The 18,336-nt window shown below is 40.3% G+C and overlaps 2 protein-coding genes across 2 annotated transcripts; both read right to left on the bottom strand.

Annotated features, from left to right (window-relative positions):
* Nucleotides 1-1,145: 1,145 nt before the first annotated feature.
* Nucleotides 1,146-13,790, bottom strand: arrdc1a (arrestin domain containing 1a). Its single transcript, XM_070963923.1, has 8 exons — nucleotides 13,650-13,790; nucleotides 10,254-10,364; nucleotides 9,768-9,818; nucleotides 6,780-6,934; nucleotides 5,931-6,113; nucleotides 4,263-4,439; nucleotides 3,234-3,762; nucleotides 1,146-2,370 (listed from the first exon to the last, which is right to left on the bottom strand). The coding sequence occupies exons 1-8, from the start codon at nucleotides 13,765-13,767 to the stop codon at nucleotides 2,333-2,335; spliced, it is 1,362 nt and encodes a 453-aa protein (XP_070820024.1). The 5' UTR covers nucleotides 13,768-13,790; the 3' UTR covers nucleotides 1,146-2,332.
* A 1,920-nt stretch (nucleotides 13,791-15,710) lies between these two features.
* Nucleotides 15,711-16,709, bottom strand: LOC139333027 (P2Y purinoceptor 4). Its single transcript, XM_070965267.1, has one exon. It carries the CDS (start codon nucleotides 16,707-16,709, stop codon nucleotides 15,711-15,713), a length of 999 nt encoding a protein of 332 aa, XP_070821368.1.
* Between the last annotated feature and the right edge of the window lie 1,627 nt (nucleotides 16,710-18,336).

The raw sequence follows: 18,336 nt of genomic DNA on the forward strand, positions 1-18,336 counted from the left end.
ACTTCCGCCCTCACCCGCACAAGCACGTGACACGCTGTTACGGCGGTCCATGCGCGCGCGTGCGCTTTCTTCATATCCCGAGGGGCTGTGAAACATTTCAGCTTTCAGCGAGCTGTAGCTGCTGAACACAGTGAGGCTGGAGGAAGACACATTCACCGGCTTATAGTGGTTTCAGCTGTTGGTAAAGTGTTAAGAAAAACGATAGAAGTATTTTCGGGGTTAAGTGGCGATATAAGGCGAAAACGGAAGTACGCTGCAGGGAATGTTTTGCCGTCTTGTGGTGATTTGGTACAAAGGATTTATTTATTGCTTGATTTACATGTCAAGTTTAAACTAAAACATAAAACTTTTGATCAGTTTTTCAAAGCAATGGTCCATATTCAAGCACTTTTTCTCAGGAGTAATGGACTTTTAAGAAATGTTTTATTGAACATTCTTTACTGTATAAAGTTTCATAGACCCCATATTAAAATGTTCTTAAGCACAAAACTTGTTTTTAAAGTAATGGAGCCTTTTCTATTTTCTAATAAACTTTCTTTACTGTACTTTTTCTCTACTGTTTTCTTTTCTGTTTGAAAAGGTCCATGCAGTAAGTTCATTATACACAGACAGACAGACAGACAGACAGACAGACAGACAGACAGACAGACAGACAGACAGACAGACAGACAGACAGACAGACAGACAGGGGGAAAGCAGAAAACCCTCCAACATATTTGTAAAACTTAAATTAAAAGGGGTCTATACCTAACAAAACTTTTTATTGATATGTATCTGAACAGCATCTGAAATGTTCCAGGCACAGATCATGTGGCCGCAGTGCTGTCATTTTGCCAGTGGGTGGCATTATTCCACCTCTGTGCAGCACCTACAACCATTCACTGTGATGGATGGATGGATGGATGGATGGATGGATGGATGGATGGATGGATGGATGGATGGATATGGACATGGCCCAATTCTAAACACAATCTTGGCAGTACCAGTAACAACCACTAACATTAAGACAAATACATTAGGGTTATGAATGAATGAAGTTACATCCCTTTTAAACAGTATCAGAAAGCAGAACTGTTTATGAAACAACAAAAACATTCCACTACCACAGACCAAAGAACATGAAACTATCTGACAGAAGTGGTTTTAACAAATTTATTGGGCTCAACACAGCAGTTGGAAAACACTCAAAACAATAAATAAATACAGCATTGTCTTTCTGCATGTTTGAAGGCTTTAACTTGATTAAGAAATCTGAAAACATATTCACTACACTATGATTAAAACAGGTGATGTGAACCACATCACCAACGCCAAAGAAGACCTCATGTGATAGTGATGTTGCATTTGTATACCTATGAACAGACTTCAGACAGAAAAGATGTGTGGCATGAACCGCCAGAACCAAAACACATTCAGCAGGGGAAGAATATACTGCAGGCCACCATTTCTCTAAGGAAGTCTACAGGTATTACAACACAGGTCAAGGACATGAAGGTAACATGGCAAACAAGGCTGAACTCTTAAGAGGCTAAACTGTCCCTCCAAAGCTATATGTAGACAACTTGGAACAGCAAAATCTGGATTACATCATCATCATAAAACCAATAACTCCTGATCAAAGGCAAATTAAAAAAGATCTTTGCAAACAAACCATTGTATCCAGTGTTAAATATTCTAAAACAAAATGAATGAAAAATATGCCAGAAGAATGAAGATGATTTCACCTGTTTTCAATGAACATTCCACAGGTTCACTGCTTCTTTGGCTTCTAAAAAAAATAAGAGAGATACTAGACTAAACTAACAGAGATGGCTTGTTTTGCCAGGTTTTCATACACCAAACTTTCACATTTGACATCACAGACGTCATCTAAGTAACCCATAACTAAAAACATGCTTCTTGTTACTGTACAAAGAGTAGCAAATAAAAATTCTGCATATTCACCCTCTCTTTCATTCAAAGTGCTAAAAGGACACCAAAGGCTGTGCTGATTGGCTGTGGCTGCTTTGAAGGAGAGAATAACCCATTAGATTAGTGAAGGTACTTCACTGGACAACAGAGTTTATACAATTCACGCTCATTTCAATTCAAAATGTGATTCTCTTACATTTAGAAAAGCTTGAAACTTAAACAAAATGTCAGTTAAGGCCTAAAGAAACCCTTATTACACCCACTCACATTCAGTTTCCTTTCAAGTTAGTTTAGTTAGTTCCTTTTTAAATAGCAGGAAATGAATTGGCATGGTACATGAACTGCAGCTTCGGCTCAGCTTTCTGTTTGATATCAGAGTGAATTGATCATCTTCTGGCACGTCGCTGCTTCTTCATCCACTTTATGTGTTGCAGCTCTCATCATAGGAAGGAGGAGCCTCTGTAACAGACATTATCAGACCAACTGGTTACTACACACACACACACACACACACACACACACACACACACACACACACATTTTTGCTACACCTCACAAACAAGAAATAATGATGAAACTGGTTATTGTCCTTTCCACAATAATGGCAATGTTTAAAAAAATTAAATGCATTCAAACCTACTGACCCTACTTATGATCATTTTTAGTATAGATGCACAAAATTGTCCTACAAAATTGCCGGGAACTTGTCTGCAGGTATTCCTTTCAGGCTGCATGCGCCCCCAACAACAACAACTTTCTCAATTCTACATCATAAACCCACTTTTGTTTTTCACTACTGTTTTACATACATTACACACACTATCCATCTCATCTGGTGCAATTTCTAAGTTGTATATTTGCCTGAACTGTGCAATAACACTATTCATTATCCATATTGTGCATATACATAGGCCTAGTGTTTCTCAAGTGCGGTACAACACATGTCATTAGTTAGTTTTCAACCAGTACGTAGTCTGAGAGGCATAGCCAGAGCACGAGTCCTCAAAGCACTCTTAAGCTTATTGCTTTCAGCAACAGTAGGCGACTCAGACAAGCACATATCAACATTTCAATCAACAGTAATCCAATACCATCTGCCATAAATTCAATGTTGACTAAGCTTCTAATGTTCAGTTTCTGTTGACACAGAAACTGAACAGAGATACATATCCAACAGAGATACATATTTATTACTGAGGGTGGTGTTGGACTGGACTGCAGATGATGAATAAGTGTTAAAATCAGTCCTAAGTTCTTCGTCTCTACATTCCAGTTTACATGCATGGACAGAGCCAGGATGAAGTGAGTGTGTGCCAACTGACCTTGGGGATATGTGGAGGTGCCATAGTCTGGAGGCAGGATGAGTAGTGATGACATTGAGGTAGCACGCTCATGGGGGTAAGGTGCTGTGGCTCCTGTGGACCCACTGCCCATGGGCGGACTGGGCGCTGTGCCAGGCCCAATGTGCTGCTGGCTCTGGGAGAAAAAGAGGCCAGGGGCATAGCTGAAAGCGTTGGGTGACACCAGCTGAGACTGCCGTTTGTTGGGGAAGCCGTCGTAACTTGGAATCCCACCCTCCGCTCCCTGGTGGCACTCAGCTGGAGGAGCACTGGGGGAATTATGGGAGGACATCCTGGCACGAGGTGCAGGACGGGGAGCAGGTTTTGGGGCAGGCTGAGGGGGCATGGTGGAGGTGGAAGCGTCAGGGGTAGAGGCAGAGGCTGGTCTATCTTCAGCTGCAGCAGAGGGTGCAGGAGCTGCGTTTTTGGAAGGTTGCAGTTTTTTGTCTAGTGAGACATTCCCGATGTGGATGGGTAATGTTAACTGGACCTCTGGAGACTTTAGACTGACCTGATTAATCAGAGGAAAAGAGAATGTTAGTTATATTTCCTGGAAGAATACAAAATTTACACCAAATCTAATGTTGTGTTTCATTCACTAAAATCCAAACTCATGTAGAAAAAAAAGCAACTGAGCTGAACTGATCTGGACAGAGCTCTATGAATATACTCTGTCTTCTCTGATCCCTCTCTGTGTGTTTTGTATGTGATCACCTAAAACACAATGCAAACATTTCACTGAGGAGTTGCAACAGTTACTTTCATTGTCACGTCATCGAGCAAATATTGTATTAATCTAATAATTATGCCAATAGAACGTCAAACATTTTAAGGCACGTAATCTGTGACACTGCTAGCTTCAGTTAAAGTGGTGATGTCTGCCACTTATTCAGACATGAGACCAACGTGTAAAATTTCCATCACATTTACAAAAGGAGGTGCATTAATGAGAGGTGCTTTAACTAAGAGACAATCCTGCTGATAGTGGAACAGAGGATTGGCATATCTTACTTTGACATAATATTCAATCTTTATGAGTTCACAGCCAGTGAGGGAGGACTGAGGAAGAGGAGGAACAATGATCTGCTCCTTCCATTCCACCTCCTTGCCGGCTTTCACCACGCCACCCTCCACCTCCGCAATTGTCCTCACATCATGGGTGGGCCTCTTTGTTTCGTAGGTCACCCTCTGAAAACAAACATAAACATGGACATTCATAAACTTGAGTCAGTACACTAGAGACTACAATTTCTCAAGAGTTTGAAGCCTCGTTCATTAAAGTCTTTCTGCATTTGTACATAATCTTTTGATCGAAATCTATGAATCAACGTTTCAGCCACTTAAGGGCACTGCATAAAATAAAACATTGGCACACGATCACCTTATAGAGTTGATATGGTATTAGCAGACAGCTATTAAGACATCCAACTGACACAGAACAACATCAACATTCAGTTGGAGCTGTGTTTATGATCACCTTAATAATAATTATTTAGTCATCACCACCTCGCTGGGCAGTAGCATACAGTAGGTTTATCAGAGCAGCCTCACTGGACCCAAAACAGTGAAGTCAGGAGCCTAAAAACCAGAAGGGTGACCAGACAGCTGCTACAAAACTCCACAGAGCTGAAAGGAATGGCACAGTTGGTGATGATTTTCTCTGGGCGTCTTTCACATTACATTAGTCTATTGATCTATTGGTACTATAAAAATATTGATCAGTATAGCTTTAATCTTGATATGTGCCTTTCACGTGAATTTGTTTGTTCTAGCACAGGGCAATACAAAAAGCTAGTTCTAAGCACCTGAAATGTTTGAATTCCAAGTAAACAATATCAATCAAAATCAATATACAGTTATCCTGGTGGTTCTGGAATGATGCAGAGTCATCCACTCAAAACAGAGGAGGAGCCTTCTCACAGCAGACATTCTGACATGCAATAGAGAAGCACTACTAAAGACACAGTGCAAGTCTACTTCAAGTAACAATGAATCTTTCACATAATAACATGTGTGGCATAAGTACCGGCTGGTGGCATTATGCATCATCTGAGAGGAGCGTCCTTAAACTAGCATTAACAATAATTTGATAGTAAACAATATGGCTGGCAATATTTCCACATTTTTCTTATTGTCAACAAATCCTATCAAAAGACCCACAGCAACAAATATTGTGTGTTTATCCGAATCCTGTGATAACTTCCTCCTCTGTGGCACAGAGTTCCACTGTTGCCCAAACAACTATTGAAAAGATCAAGGATCCACACTGTTCCACTGGCTCAAAATCAAACTATATCTTTGTGACCTGTTTTTAAGATTTAAGTCTCAGGCAAGAGCTGGCGGCAGACTGAAGCATTGATGATTTTGGTCTTTCAGTGGGATATGCTGCTGACAAGAACTTAATATCACAAGACATGTATGGAATAATTCCCGCCTTGTCCTTTAACATGAATCTGTTTAAGCATATGCTTTTATCAACCAAACACTACAGCTCTACACAGGGTTTCTGTTAACATGCATTGTCAACAGATTGAATATGGGACTAGTGGAGAACACATTCATTGCAGCAAGAAAAAATGATGCAAACAATACAAAAACTAAGCACAAGATTTGGAGGTAGAGACAGTATATTTTGGTCTGGAAGCTTGGACATATCCTGGAGCTGTAAAAAGGGTTTACCTGCATCAGGCTGGCTGCCATGTTGCCTGTGCTCTTCCCAGACTGGTTGTGGATTTTGGCCATCACCTGGATGATCTGACCTGGTGTGTAACCCTTCATGTCTGTCTGGGTCTTCACGACCACTGTGCCTGTTTTCACCAGCATGTAGGTGAACTGCTGGGTCACTGCAGATGAACAGTTGCCCTGCATCGAGAAGGGCAGTGTTATAAAATCATGAACTTATCAAGACTGCCATCGATGTACAGATGTTCGCCTCTTGACTTGGATTGATTTGACAAGCCAAAAGATTAAAAATCATGTTAGAAAACTTGAAAGAACAAAGCCACTCGTCATATTTATGACAACGAATGTTCTCTAGTTAAAAAATGGTTGTTTCACATCAATCATCATGGGATCTCCAGTTAAACCTTCATGGATATAATATATTAAGTTGATCAACATAATAGTTCTGAATCAGGACATCCAGTATTTGGACTCCTGAAAAATAAAGTGTGCTAAGTCAGTAGCCTACAGCTGTTGTGTAGTCAGCATTTCATATTTCTGCTGCTCATCTCATTTTAAGGATTTGCATGAGTTATGATCAAATATTACACTGCTACTCAACACAGAATGCAAGGCATTTCGCTTTATGCGCTAACATTACGCATCTCCAACAACCCGCAGTATAGATGGAGATGCTGCACAGAAGTGCTGCACACACAGATAAACTGTTTTAAAATCACCCCTAGAACCACTAACTGTTGATGTCATATTTCTGCAGGGATGACATGAACAAGACACAGTGCTGGTGGGTTCACCGGTCTAACCAGACAAGGACTGACCATATTCACACATCTTATCACAGCTCACCCATATGTCTGGCAGTTCATTGAGGTTTAGAGGCCTTAGCATGTAGAAAGCTTTCTCTGTGCTGTAGTCCTTGGCAAACCGCGGTGTATCAATAAAAGCTCTCACTCTGTAAATGATTCTACCATAGTTGCCTTCAAAGGATGTTGGAGCAGAGCCTACGGGAAAGAGGTCAAACACATATTAATTGTATTACACAACAGCCAATACATATAACAGGGTGTAACAGGGTACTATACAGTTGCCATTGTCCTTTTCCTCCTTTTAACTTGGGTCGCTGTTCCCTAGGTGGTTTGATTATTGTGCCATTAAAATATAGCAATTTGATTGTGTTATATCACAGCTGAGAATTACTGCTCATTATATATAAGACAATGATGGTTTGCCATCACAAAACAGACCCTTGTTCCAGATTGTTCTTAATCCATATCTTTGAAAAACCTGACAAATGACCAGTCATTTTCCTGACTTTTCATGCAAACATTAAAACAAGACTCCAGAGGCTGTCTGGAGACACCTGTGGGTACTCTAGTGGTGAAAGCAACAGACACAAATGATGTGATTTAGATTGAGCTGAACAGTAAAAAGACTGGTTGGGTTGCTTTTGAGTTTCTGTGATGTCACAGGTGGAGAGGGCTTTACCTGGAAAAATCCAGCAGATCTCCAGCAGATAAGTGGCCTCACAAAGGCTAAACACAAAGGTTGGCTGTGTTCTTTCATGTGTGGGAGCCCATCGTAATTAACCACAGCAACAGTGTGTAGGCAGGAAGAGAGGGACAAGCTGCACTGCTCTCCAAGACTCATGACTGTACTACAAAACGCCTACCAAAGTAAAACAAGTGATAAAAATCTTCCATTGTTTGTGTATAGAAACTCAAAGCAGCCCAGCTTATTCAAATGTCTTTAAGGTCTTTAAGTTATTCATCTCATTACCATAAGACACCAAACTGTTTTCTCATGAACTAACTTAACTTTCTCATTATCTTGAGATAATACATGTCAGTTCTGTGACGACTTTCAAACCAATTACTAGAAATACAGAGGTATTGTTTCATAATCAAGTACCTTGATGATAAACTCATGGTTTGGTCACAGTTAACATTTCATTATTGTTATATGAGTCATCCAAAAATCTGACGTCTTCAGGGAGTGCTGTCACAGATTGCTTTGTAATGAGTACGTGGTGCAAACAGACAGCTGCTGATGTCATGTGACGTGGTGGTGGAGATGGAATGACCATGAGGAGAATCGGCTGCATGAGAGACCTACCCTTCGTCGTACCCTACGTCTGCCTTTATTCAAATATCCTACTTCAGAACATTTTTAATAAGGTAAGGTAAGGCTTGTTCAGGTATTCCTGGGACTCTGCCCCAACCCATAGAAATCAAACAATTATTTTATATCTAATATGGTCATACTTGAATCAGCTTTTCGTGATTTTGGTCTTCCACGCACAGGAAAAGGACTAAATGGACACATTAACAAAACACCAGCTTTTAAAAATCTATTTGGAAGTGAGACAAGTATCCAGCCAGTGGGTTCATTAATTAGTTGTGTTCAGTTGGTTCAGATTTGGAAGAAAAAAAGTATCTTTTCAGAAGGACCTATCAAGCCAAATTTTTGCTAAAGTGACCTAAAATAATGCCATTATCACAGTCAATGGAAGTCATGGTTGAATTCAAACAGCTCGGCAGGTGCAGTTGGGGGTATATATTATTATATATATATATTATTATATATATTATATATATTTGAGATACATATTTATTCTCATTACTTAAACAGATAGTCAAGTGCTTGGGATCTTCATGAGGTGTTAGGAAGTCAGAGGCCAAGCGTGATAAAACACACTCTCTGTAGCCACACCACTGCCTCTATTTCATCTCTCAGCTCTGTATAGAACATGACTTGGTAGTCTGTCTGCAGGGTCTGCAATTTTGCTTCTCATAAACACATTTTCTGTACAATGCTCCTGATTAATGTGTATAATTTCAACCCTTGAATATAATCCACTTTGAAAAGGTTGTAGAAATGAAACAAACTGTTACACTAACACATATACATATATATGTGAGTTCACAAAGGACATGAAGGCAGCTTCGACATCTTGTGACAATGAAAAAGCTTCACTTTGCCATCAACAATCACACTAGGTGTGCATAGTTCACCCAATGTGACTTCTCTTCAGAGATGTCAACATGGTCCCACATCTAAAGGAAGGAACTTGGTAAGTACAATAACACTGTTACTGATAGGAATGATTGCTAAAACTACGAAAATAAAAGCAAAGTCAAAATAAACCTCAGTTATACTTTAAAAAATAAATAAATAAATTGAGTCGGTACCTTAAAAAAACTGATGGAAGTATTTACTCTGAAACTTTTATCTAACTGAACATAGAAAATGGAGAATACCAGTGGTTAGAGACAGATTATACTTTAAGCTCCATTGTTTGATTTTTTGTTACTAAATGCTCCACTTTCTTCACCAGCTAGTCACTACCTGCCTGCTGTTTGTTGCGGGGCAGGGAGTGCACAGTCAGAGCCTTTTCACTACATTCATCTGCCTCCTGCTGCTAATGAGAGCAGAGAGAGTGAAACAGTTGAGACCCTAGGACCACATCAATGAGGTATAAGAGGCAAAAAAGTTTCACATTACACATGGTCATTGGAGCCACTGTTCATCCAAGAATAATGATTAGAACAGCTTTGAAGAGCAGCATTTTAAATGTTAATCTAAAATGGCAACAGCAAGTTGGGCTGGCTCATACTGGAAATCAGTACAATGTTTCAAATTGCACTTATAAGCCCCAGTGAATGACGGGGTAAGAGTCGCATCCTCGCTGCTGCTGGAGCGTAAGGGAATTAGGGTAAATATCAACATGCCAGGACATGTCTGTCAGGCTGTGAAATGCCAGAATAACACACACACACAAACATAGGAAAGAATGTGCAGTGACAAAGTGTTCATCCCATCACTCCACGCTCCTACCTGGTATGAGGAACTTGAAGGTAAAGTTGTGCTCTCCCTGTTTCAGGGTTCCTGTCCGGGACACAGAGAGCACAGATAACATCTGTCAGTGGAAACAGTAGCCATTGCTCTGCTCTTTCCCACCAGGCAGACATGCCTCAGGGGTGCGTGGAAAAAGGGAACCTTCAGTACTGCAGTCATTACACTTTACTTTCAACCACGACTTTTATTTTCCACAATGTACAAATACAAGAATATATTGTTTAATTGTTCCAAAATCAGTTTAGCATTCTTCAGTGTGTGCACTTCACCTTGTGTATTGTGACATTTTCTGTGGTAACAGAAAAACTCATAATAAAGTATTAAAGACAACTGATGTGTGAGTGGACAGCTCTATATGAACTGTCCTCATATGGCAAAGTGTACCTATCTGATACTAATTGTAGGATAGAATCAAACTCTCTCAATCAGATTTTTAGCTAATATTTCAACTGATCAGCTGTGTACCTTTGTCTGCAACAGAGACGGTGCTGTTGAAGTACTGTTCCTCCTTTATCCATGCTGTGTCGTTCACTTTATTGGTGATGCCACAGAAACCATTGCAGTTCACTTTGATGGCTGCAGAGTAAGAATATACACACATTACATTGCAGGTTTTAGCCACAATGACAATTCTAAGCAGCTGCAGCATGAAACACATCTTATAACCAAATCATATCATTGGGCAGAGTCATTAATGTCATTTCCTCTCTGGGCAGAACCAAAAAAGCACAAGTGTGTTACACCAACACCCAAAGAAAAAGAGAAGTAAAAGGAAACCCAGCAGTTCTGTGACTGACGAAAGTACTGTCTAAACATTCAATGTAAGCCAGATGAGCTTGTTCTCAACCAGGCAGACAAGGTTTGTTTTTGTTTTTTTTATAACATTACATATCAGGTGACCCACTGCTGGAAAAATTCCAGCTGCTGGATGAATATGAAACTGCTGCAGGTGAATCATCATCAATGCACACAATGTGCAACTGTCTTGAGGAAAAAAATGACACACACAGTAAGTCAGACATGAAGTAGTGTGTGCATGAGAGAAAAAAACTCTGAGTCCCACAGAACAGTGAGAAACTTCAGTGATCTTCCACGGCTGCTTTTTATATCTTTCTACTTTTTCCCTGGAAATCTGTAACATTGGCCCACTACAATGGATACAGTGTCATCACTGCCATACAGGCAAATCTTTTGTGTCATGTACATGCAAGTGTCCAACGCTCCATCAGAAATGTCATCATGTACAGTCCTATTCCTGGATCTTTTTTTATCCAGTCGCTTTCTTCAAGATTCAGATTCAAACAGCATTAGTCTCCATCTGACTCTTTATTCTTAGCTCTGAAGCCATTTCCATTGGAGTTCTGGATCTATGCATTATTTGGATAATTCATAGCCTGGGATTATGATTATATGATTAGGATTACAATGGGATTATGAGTTTGTCAGTGTTCAGTGGGTTTACATAAAGGGAGCATCTGATAAATTTTCTATGGTTATGAGCAAATGAACAGCATATGAGGTTAACTACAGACTGTTGGGAGGGTTCAAGAGACTAGACGGCCCACTGAAGAGTCATTTCCTGCATCTGTGTCACTGGTCCACCATTTTGAGGTCAGGGCTCTGTGCAGGTTCAGCGGGAATCATGAGCCCAGAGGAAAAACTGAGTCAGACCCACTAAAATGGAACTATTTTTAGTCTAAAAACCATATAGTGTAACAGCAAACATTCATTTTGTTCTTGTTTTTCTGTTTCCACACCTCTGAAACAGTTCTTCTGTAACTTTATCATATCCACTGTATACAAGTGAACTGTGATAACGCAGTGTGAATAGTAATTTTTCCAGTAATGAGTATCTTATCTCAGTGCCCAACCCACTTCATAATCCAGGAGTGATTGTAACTGTTGCATGGTGAGAGTGTATTTCCTGGGAGGCAGCGCTGTGAAGCTGACGGTCTGACCGGTTCTACCTGAAGAGGAATGTAAACAGACTGGAGGCCCCGCGAGCATTCAAACAGAAACCCACAAACACATAAAAGCTTCTCCCAGCAAGTCCACAGACGCTGACAAACACGTTCTCTATCACTTGTCACTTCGTCAGTAAACAGTAAAGCCTTTATGATCTTGAATTACAAAAGAAGAACACTTACATTGGATGCTGCTCTTAAGTGGAAGTGCCATTCACTCACTTTTCCAGTTTGACCTCCTTAATTTGCAGCCTGTGCTTACAGGCTACTCCATACAGGTAGCAAAGTGTGCAACGTTTTCCCATTCATTCAGTTTAGAGCTGCAACTAACAGATTTTTTTTATTTATTGTTCCATAACTTCTTTAATTAATGGAGTGTTTTGCATAAAATGACATCACACACTCTCAAAGCTCATTTAATTTAATTTGCTTGTTTTGTCCAAATCCTAAAGATGATCAATTTACAATGATATAAAACTGAAAAAAACAGCAAACCCTCACATTTAAAATGTATGGAATCAAAGGCAGGCCGTGAGGATTTGTGTCTTATCAACAACTGAACACATGATTGTGAAATGTATGCAATCATAACTGAAACTAGAATTTAAACACAACGTTACATGTCACAGCAATTTGTAGCATCTTTAAAAACCATCTGTCTGAATTTATGTGGTCTGGATTCCGCTCTCTGAAATTCCCAGGAGGTCGTTTCAGGATATGCAGTTGGAATTTCTGGTCTCTTATTCACAAACAGCTTCACACCACAGAGAAGCAGCATCCTTTGACGGCAGGCGAACAGACGGCATAAGCATCAAGGACAAACTCGTATAGCACATGTACATGTCACAGAAAGGAACAGGCCGTGTCGGCCATGGCAGGGCTGATGCTGCTGGTGAGGAAACTGAGGTCATCTCTGGATTCTGCCCATTTATTGGTTTCACAACTGTTCTGGAGTTCACGCTCTATATCAGTGGATACTTCAAAGGTTGATTCCAGTATCTGTGTGTCAGACTCATTGTTGGGCTTTGAATTCTTTTAGGATAATAAATACATAAATAAATGAATAGATACAAGTTTTGTTTTTTCCCTGCTGACCGTGTTCAGTCACTTTCAGAAAAACTTAAACCCTGAATGTCCTTGAACAGGTTGAGAAAATATCTCTGAAATCTGGCTTATATAAACCATTTCAAAACACACTGGATTATCAGAAAAAATGTCCCATCGAAACATCTCTTTATTGTCTTTGAGAAGAAACACGACAATAAGACAAACAAACAAACATAACAATGTAGCTCACGGTAGAATCAGTCTCAGCTTTTAAAGCATTTCTCAAAACGTAATACCTTTTTTCAGAGTTTTTTCTTTAAGCTGGCACTGTTTTATTTTTAACATCTATCATTATTATTTTATCTTATATTTTTGTTCTTTTGATTGTCTGATTTTATTTGTTTCATTACATTTCATGAGATGTGATGCTGATTGGACCTTCATGATGGTAAATATAATTCAATAAATGTAATATTTAAGGAAAAACAGGCCTGTCTATAAGATTTAGTTCCAACACAAGAAACAACACTCATATTCGCATCGAGGTCCTCTTCAAATCTCTCAGGAATATTACATAAGGCTGGAGTGGTGCCCAACAAGAAATGACTTCCACTCGCGTTAGAAAGGCAGATTTAAAGCCAATAACCGTAGACACAGAAAGTCATATGAACATGGAAATCATTTTCAAATACGACAGGCTAGTTCTGAAGTGAAATCCCAGTGAGTGAGGCTCGAACTTACTCCATTTAATCTTGACTAAGTCTCTCACTTCCTTGTTCAGCGATGGCGACGTTTTTCCACCAGGTACGCAAAGGTTGGCGAAATAAGTCCAGAATGAAGGGCCTCTTACCTTTACACTGCAGCGGCTGGCCCAGCTTCACCGTCACGCTTCCAGAGATGGAGTCGCCCGGACTGTACACCACTTTGTTTTTGTCAAAAGCGATTTCAAACTCTTGAAGTCTCCCCATGTTTTCCGCGAGCCACAGCCTGACTGCTGCTCACCTGTGCGCACCACCAATAGCACGCGCTCTCCATTCCTGCCCCTGCGCGTGACGTCACGACCCTCCCCGAAATCAAACAAGAAAACACAATAAAATCATGATCAGGTATGGGAGCTTGAATATGACGTTGGGTTCAGTCATATCTCCTCAGGATGAAGTGGAATAACTTCACCATCAGGTGAAAAATTAATTAATTAATTAATTAATTAATTAATTAATTAATTAATTGATTGATTGATTGATTGATTGATTGATTGATTGATTGATTTATGACCAAATACCTGCAAAACCATTCAAACCAACCAAATTCCCATCAGTCTCAACTGTACTTTATATGTAATGCTAATCAGCAAATGTCAGCATGTTAACACACACACTGAGGTGGTGAACATGGTGGCATTGTCACTGTGATCATGATAGCAGGCTGATGTTAAGCTCAGAGCACAGACTCTTACAGTCTTGATCCTTTAAAGGTGAGTATCTGAGTTGAGTAAAGATACCGGTCCAATCCAATCTGGTATTTACGATTCAATTTTTATGTACCTTTGCCACATAATACAGCTGCACATTGCACACTCAGGCTGCCACGAGCCTCAGTTTAAATTAGCAAGGCAAGTAAATATGTTTGACAACAAATAGAGAAAATGCAACCTGCATCCCAGTCGTTGATGATTTTTTGTGTTGAAGTTTATGGAGACGGCTGTTGGTGTGGCTCTGCCATGGCACGAATAGTCAAGTGGGATTTAGAGATCACAACATGAACAAAATGGCAGGGGAGAAGTGAGCCTTTGAAGCACCGTGCCCAGGGGACCGTTGTCTCATAATCTGTCCATACGTAAGGATCAGGTCATGAATTACCCGAGTTTAATGACAGCTATGAGCTCTGTTGCACTACAAACCCTACAGCCTATAGAGTTCGTATTATTTTTTCCTTGAGCACTGTGCACAGCCACCACACATAGATAGGCAATGCCCACTGGGAAGTTGCATGCTAACAAGCTAACCATCAGCAATGGATGAAATACAGCAAAAACAGAGCCTTGAGTCTCAAGTTGGGTTTGGTTGTCAAATTTGGCAGTCACAAGTTTTGGGGACCTTTTCAGCCAGATTCAGGACTTATTACTCAGGAATAATTCAATGTTGAAATGTTGAAAATAAATTTATTTGCTGTCTTGCTGAGAATGAGGCTACAGATAATAGGAAGCTACAGCTAGTTTGGTAACTGGTTAGCCCAAAGTCACTTCTGGCAAAGATGAAGGTTTTTATTCTTCTGTTTTTGGATGGATTAAATCAGATCAGATACTGTATAACATGTTAATTAGAGAGCTTTAGATGTGCTGACAGGTGGATTTAGTTACCTGTGGTAGCTGTTTCCTCCCGCTTCCAGTCTTGATGCAACACTTAAGGCTGCTGGCTGTATCCTCATGTATTGCTTACAGACATTAGTGGGCAGTATTTTCATCTTATTCTTGGCATCACAGCCTATTTCACTAAATGTCAAACTAATCTCTTAAATATGTTGGTGCAATATGTTTTTTGTTATCAGTTTTAGGTCCACACAGAATTTCAGTCTGAAAAAGAAGTACCTTTACAGAAAAGAGACACAGTATGTTGTGACCCTAACATGATAGACTATAAGATAAATAAGAGATGGGTATATGAAGGGGTAACGCCACAATATGCTGAGCTCATCAAATTGAGGGTGTCAGTCTGTTAAATCAGCAGGGAAATCTTCAGGCCTGCACTAAGAATTGAGTTTTTGATAGTTTGTAGGGGAGAGCTCATTGTCATTTAATCTGAACAGGATCTGTCCACAAACATTGATTCCTGTGGACAGGACATTGATCTCCCCCCCCCCCCCCCCCCCATGTTGGTCACACTTGGTTAAAGTGCCTGTGACTCTGACTGTGTTACTGATTTGGAGTCATTTCTGAATCACTTCTGTTTGGACTATCTCGCTGTCCAATCCTGAAAGACTGGAATGCATCTCGAAAATTTTGTGAACCAAAACAGTACAACAGTGGATCCAGGCAGCTGTTCGCTCCGGCTAAAATCCAGGATGCATAATACGCCGTCTCGATCTGTGTAAGAACGTGGCATTGTCCTGGGTAATATTTTTTTACTATCACCCCCACAGTACGTACCACATTCAGAGGTAGGAAGCACAGCCCAAATATCAGCAGACACATGCCTATCATCCTCTGAGACTTCACCTTGACTCTCAGACCTTTAGCTGTGCTAATGTTGAGGCGGGTTAAGGTGTTGGCCAGACGGCCATAGCAAGCAGCTAACACAAGGAACGGGAGTAAAAACCAAAGGATGAACAGGATGAAGTTAATGACAAAGTAGGCATCTGTCAGCTTCTTCTGATGGATGGAGAGGCATTGGTTGTGACTGCCCTCTTTACTTGGAGGAAGCATGAAAGCGTAGATCAGAGCCTGGATCAGTAGCAGACACCAAACTCCTGCACACAGCTTCCTGACAAAGTCCCTCTGTTTCATGCAGCAGCTTCTGTTGAAGTGCACCACGGCCGTGTACCGATGAATGCTGATGAGGGCGAGGAACACAGTGCTGCCGTAGAAATGCAAACTAAGCAGGGCAATTTTGACTTGGCACAGGAAATGGCCAAAGGGCCAGTCGTTGCCCATGGCAAAGTACACTGCCATCATGGGAGTGGTCGGGGTGGCGATGGCATCGCTGAGGGCCAGGTGGAACTGCAGTGTAGTTCCAGAGGTCCAGCTGGGCGACCAGCAGCAGAACACCCAGAGGCTGAACATGTTGAAGATGAAGCCCAGGAAGAAGACCAGGCTCAGGAGGATGGGTATGGACACATGCTGGGTCGCTGCCAGGCAAGATCCAGAGTCATTGCTGCTGTTCCCAAGCTGTGAGGAAACCAGCAGAGGCTTCATCGTCTCAAACATCTTCTTGCTTCTTATGCCTGTGGGAAAAGTACAGAATATTGTACATTACAAATGCAACTTTTTTCAGATTGGATCAATAAACAGATGACTGTATGAATGTTTTAAATCTTTATTTACAAAATGAGACTCATAATAGGATTATTATTCCAACAACAGTAACAATTCATTGTCTGCTCAAATTACACAAATAATAATAAATCAATGAAGAAATATAATAGGTAAAAAACTAAAAATACATCAATGCAACCAAAATAAATAAAAAAATAAAAATACACATGAAATTTGCCTCCCAAAGCTCTACTTGTTTGGAGCTTTAGCGTTTGCTTGAGTGTATACTGACCTTTGATAATAAAGAAATATGGTTAGTGGCCTAACTTTTCTTAGCAGACATTTCATAAGTGAAGATCCAAAACAGGAATAACACAAGCTCAATTTTTGAACATAAGTATCAAATCTTATGTTTAAAAATGTATAAAGGTTGTTCCAAAAAGTAATTAAAGGTACAGTTCCCCAAAAAACATCTGTGTTGTGGCAGACCGAAGAAAGGGGAACAACATTTAACTGATACTTTACAATTACTGCTTTAACAATATAACACCTGAGCAGTATTTTCACACCTTATTTAATAAAAGCACAACATTTTCTGGGTAGCAACCATGTTTTTTTCCAGCCCATACCAAATTAGAAATGATTAAAAAAAAAAAAGAAAGAAATACAAGCAGGTTTACCAATTGTAACTCTCTGGACTATGTCCCTTATACATTTGTCTTTTGTTTTTGTACTCAGAAAAGGATGTGAATTGCACATTTGCAGTTCATGTAATATAGCTTGATGCATAAACTGTCTGTTTGCAGTTAATAGCAGACGGAATAGCTTCCATGAAAGTGCAATATAGTGTAATAGTAGCAAACTTAGCCTGTTTCACATCCCATACACCCGTAGCTGAATGTGTAATGTTGAAGAATGCTAGTTCATGCTGCCTTGCCCCTCAGACTGGTTGGTCTCAGCTTTTGATCCTCCACCTTCCCCCACGCTATTGGCTTATGACACTGGTGGGACCTGCAGCCAATCACGGTCCATTTGGAGCTGCATCGTGTGAGAACTGCACTTCTGGGCCTATCTTCGTGTTTACAGGCAGGGTATTTGCACTGTGAGCTATTTGGGTCCACAGCTTATTTACGTGTTGCTGTCACCTTAATGTCAGACAGTTCAGACGGTTCTGCTTTTTCTGTTTTTAGCTCATTGCCTGGAAGCCCAGTAAGGGTCATTTTGTTTACTCCTCTTTCCTCCTGTTTTTGTGTAATTCAGAGGGTATGTTTAGCATTGCAACTTAACTTTCTTTTGAGGCAGTTTTTCACTATTGTGGTCCATTTTTTGTCATTTTGACCTGGAGTATCCCTGAAATGGAACTGAAAGCAGCTTCTAATAAGAATTTTTATGCTAACAGTGTATCAAATGTCAGTGTGAAAACATTGTGACAGTGTGAAAGGGGCTGTTTGTCGTGATGAACCTCCAGAAAATGATCACCTGAACATGCAGCTCTCTTCGGCTTGACTGAGCTTTATAGAATTTCAGCTCGGCATTCGTTGTTTGCTTGTTGCACCTGGCAGATGTT

The sequence above is a fragment of the Chaetodon trifascialis genome, chromosome 6 (assembly GCF_039877785.1).
Source record: "Chaetodon trifascialis isolate fChaTrf1 chromosome 6, fChaTrf1.hap1, whole genome shotgun sequence".
NCBI lineage: Eukaryota > Metazoa > Chordata > Actinopteri > Chaetodontiformes > Chaetodontidae > Chaetodon > Chaetodon trifascialis.

Bases quoted from the DNA above. Each gene is read 5' to 3' on its own strand.
- arrdc1a (XM_070963923.1), bottom strand. From the start codon at position 13,767: ATGGGGAGACTTCAAGAGTTTGAAATCGCTTTTGACAAAAACAAAGTG. The intron at 10,365-13,649 runs GTAAGAGGCCCT...CTTACTCTGCAG, and splicing joins CCAGCCGCTGCAGTGTAAAG to CCATCAAAGTGAACTGCAAT. The intron at 6,935-9,767 runs GTAGGAGCGTGG...TCTTTCCCGTAG, and splicing joins CTTCAAGTTCCTCATACCAG to GCTCTGCTCCAACATCCTTT.
- LOC139333027 (XM_070965267.1), bottom strand. From the start codon at position 16,709: ATGAAGCCTCTGCTGGTTTCCTCACAGCTTGGGAACAGCAGCAATGAC.